General features: G+C 44.4%; 1 protein-coding gene across 1 annotated transcript; it reads left to right on the forward strand.

The window, feature by feature from the left end:
• The first annotated feature begins 375 nt into the window (after nt 1-375).
• Nucleotides 376-1,418, forward strand: LOC120022402 (prostate stem cell antigen-like). Its single transcript, XM_038966290.1, has 3 exons — nt 376-403; nt 632-730; nt 1,201-1,418. Exons 1-3 carry the CDS (start codon nt 376-378, stop codon nt 1,416-1,418), a joined length of 345 nt encoding a protein of 114 aa, XP_038822218.1.
• Nucleotides 1,419-1,660: the final 242 nt, after the last annotated feature.

A 1,660-nucleotide genomic window follows, 5' to 3' on the forward strand; every position in this document is an offset into this window, starting at 1 on the left:
TACTGGCCCAGTCATGGGATGAGTTTGTCACACACGACTTGATGGACAGGTTTTGAACTCCTAAGGTACTGCGTGTGTCTGGGAGTGTTATTTGAATAAGTCAACTTGCTCAGGGACTTGCAACTAATTGGTTGAATTTATGGTTGTTGCGGTCATTGATTTCATTCTGTAGTTTCCGGCAGACCATTCCTCTGCCCTCTAAAACCACTAAACTATTTTATAAAGTAGGGTAGTTCCCTGACCAGATATGGCTCTGTTTTTGGAGTGGCGCTTACTGGGAAGCAGCCATTTTGTCTGTCCCCATCAAGAGCTACACACAAAGCATCAGCCTTTGTTTTGAGTAGTGAACAAATATTCAAACAACCATGCCCTTCTATGACTAACCATAATGGTACCTACGCAGGTTGGGCCCTTCATCCACTGAAGTGAACAAAACCGGGGAGAGTCAACGGCTAAAACGTTGCGTTTGGCCCATCCCATGTTAAGAGACTGTCTCAATGATGTAGGATTGCATCAACACGCATTAGGTCGAGGGGCTTATCTACAAGAAGGTTTACTTGAACATGATAATTTGTAGAATGGCATGGTCATTTATTGCTTCGTTTTTATTTATCTTGCTTTCTCATCCCAGGCCAGGCTCTGCAGTGCTACGAATGTCAAATCTGCCTCTTCAAGACCAAAGTCACCTGCGAGGCCGGGGAGCAATGTTTCAACGGTGTCGGAAAAGCAGGTAAGGACCTAAGGACTGGCTGACACGGGTCATAGGTGTCTTTCATTGTAATCATTTAGCAGACGCTCTTATCCAGTGCGACTTAGTGCGTTCAACACCGGTAGATAAACAACCATATATAGCAGTCATTGTAAGTACGAACTTTCCTCAATAAGCAGCTTACAGTATCAGCAAAATTGGTAAAAGACAAGTGAGTTTGTGCTACAAACACCAGTACAACAGTAAGGTTTATTTTTACACCTTTTAAAGAGCCTTTGTCCTCTTCAGAAGCCAACAAGGAAGCAAGACAACCTGCTACCATCCCTTTGCAGATGCTAAAATTTCACTTGTCAGCATTCTGCCTTGGGGCAAAAAGCTTATGGAAAACCACTTACGATTCGTAGTTTGTTGAATTACGTGCCACTTGGCACGACGATGCCCAAGTAAATAAGTTAAGAGGCACCACATTATGTCTGTCTTTTCATCCACAGCTAAGGTTTTGGACATCAAGACAAAAGGCTGCCTGAAAATGGACAACTGCAACAAGGTGACTGATACCAAGATCCCTTACATTTCCAACACCACAGTCTACAGCGTAAACAAGACCTGCTGTAGCACGGACCTGTGCAACGCTGCCCCGGGCCTGCCCCGAATGCGCTTCCTGCACCTGGCCCTCGCCACCACCTTCGTGACCAAAGTCCTGGTGTAATGGGGGGAAGCCCTCTGGCCTACACGTATGCATATACAGAGGTTGATACGCATGTAGGTTGCCGGTTCACACACACGCCAACATTAGCAGTAATCTGTCCATGTATAGAAGTCCTGCATTATCTTATATAATTTAGGCCAAGGAGGAAACATTTGTTAGTGTATCATATACCATCTAAACTTTTTTGTCCTTGATGCCTCTGTAAATCTCTCAATTTGTTTTATTGCTCACTTGGAAATGCA

The sequence above is a fragment of the Salvelinus namaycush genome, chromosome 27 (genome assembly GCF_016432855.1).
Source record: "Salvelinus namaycush isolate Seneca chromosome 27, SaNama_1.0, whole genome shotgun sequence".
In the NCBI taxonomy this organism is placed as follows: Eukaryota; Metazoa; Chordata; class Actinopteri; order Salmoniformes; family Salmonidae; genus Salvelinus; species Salvelinus namaycush.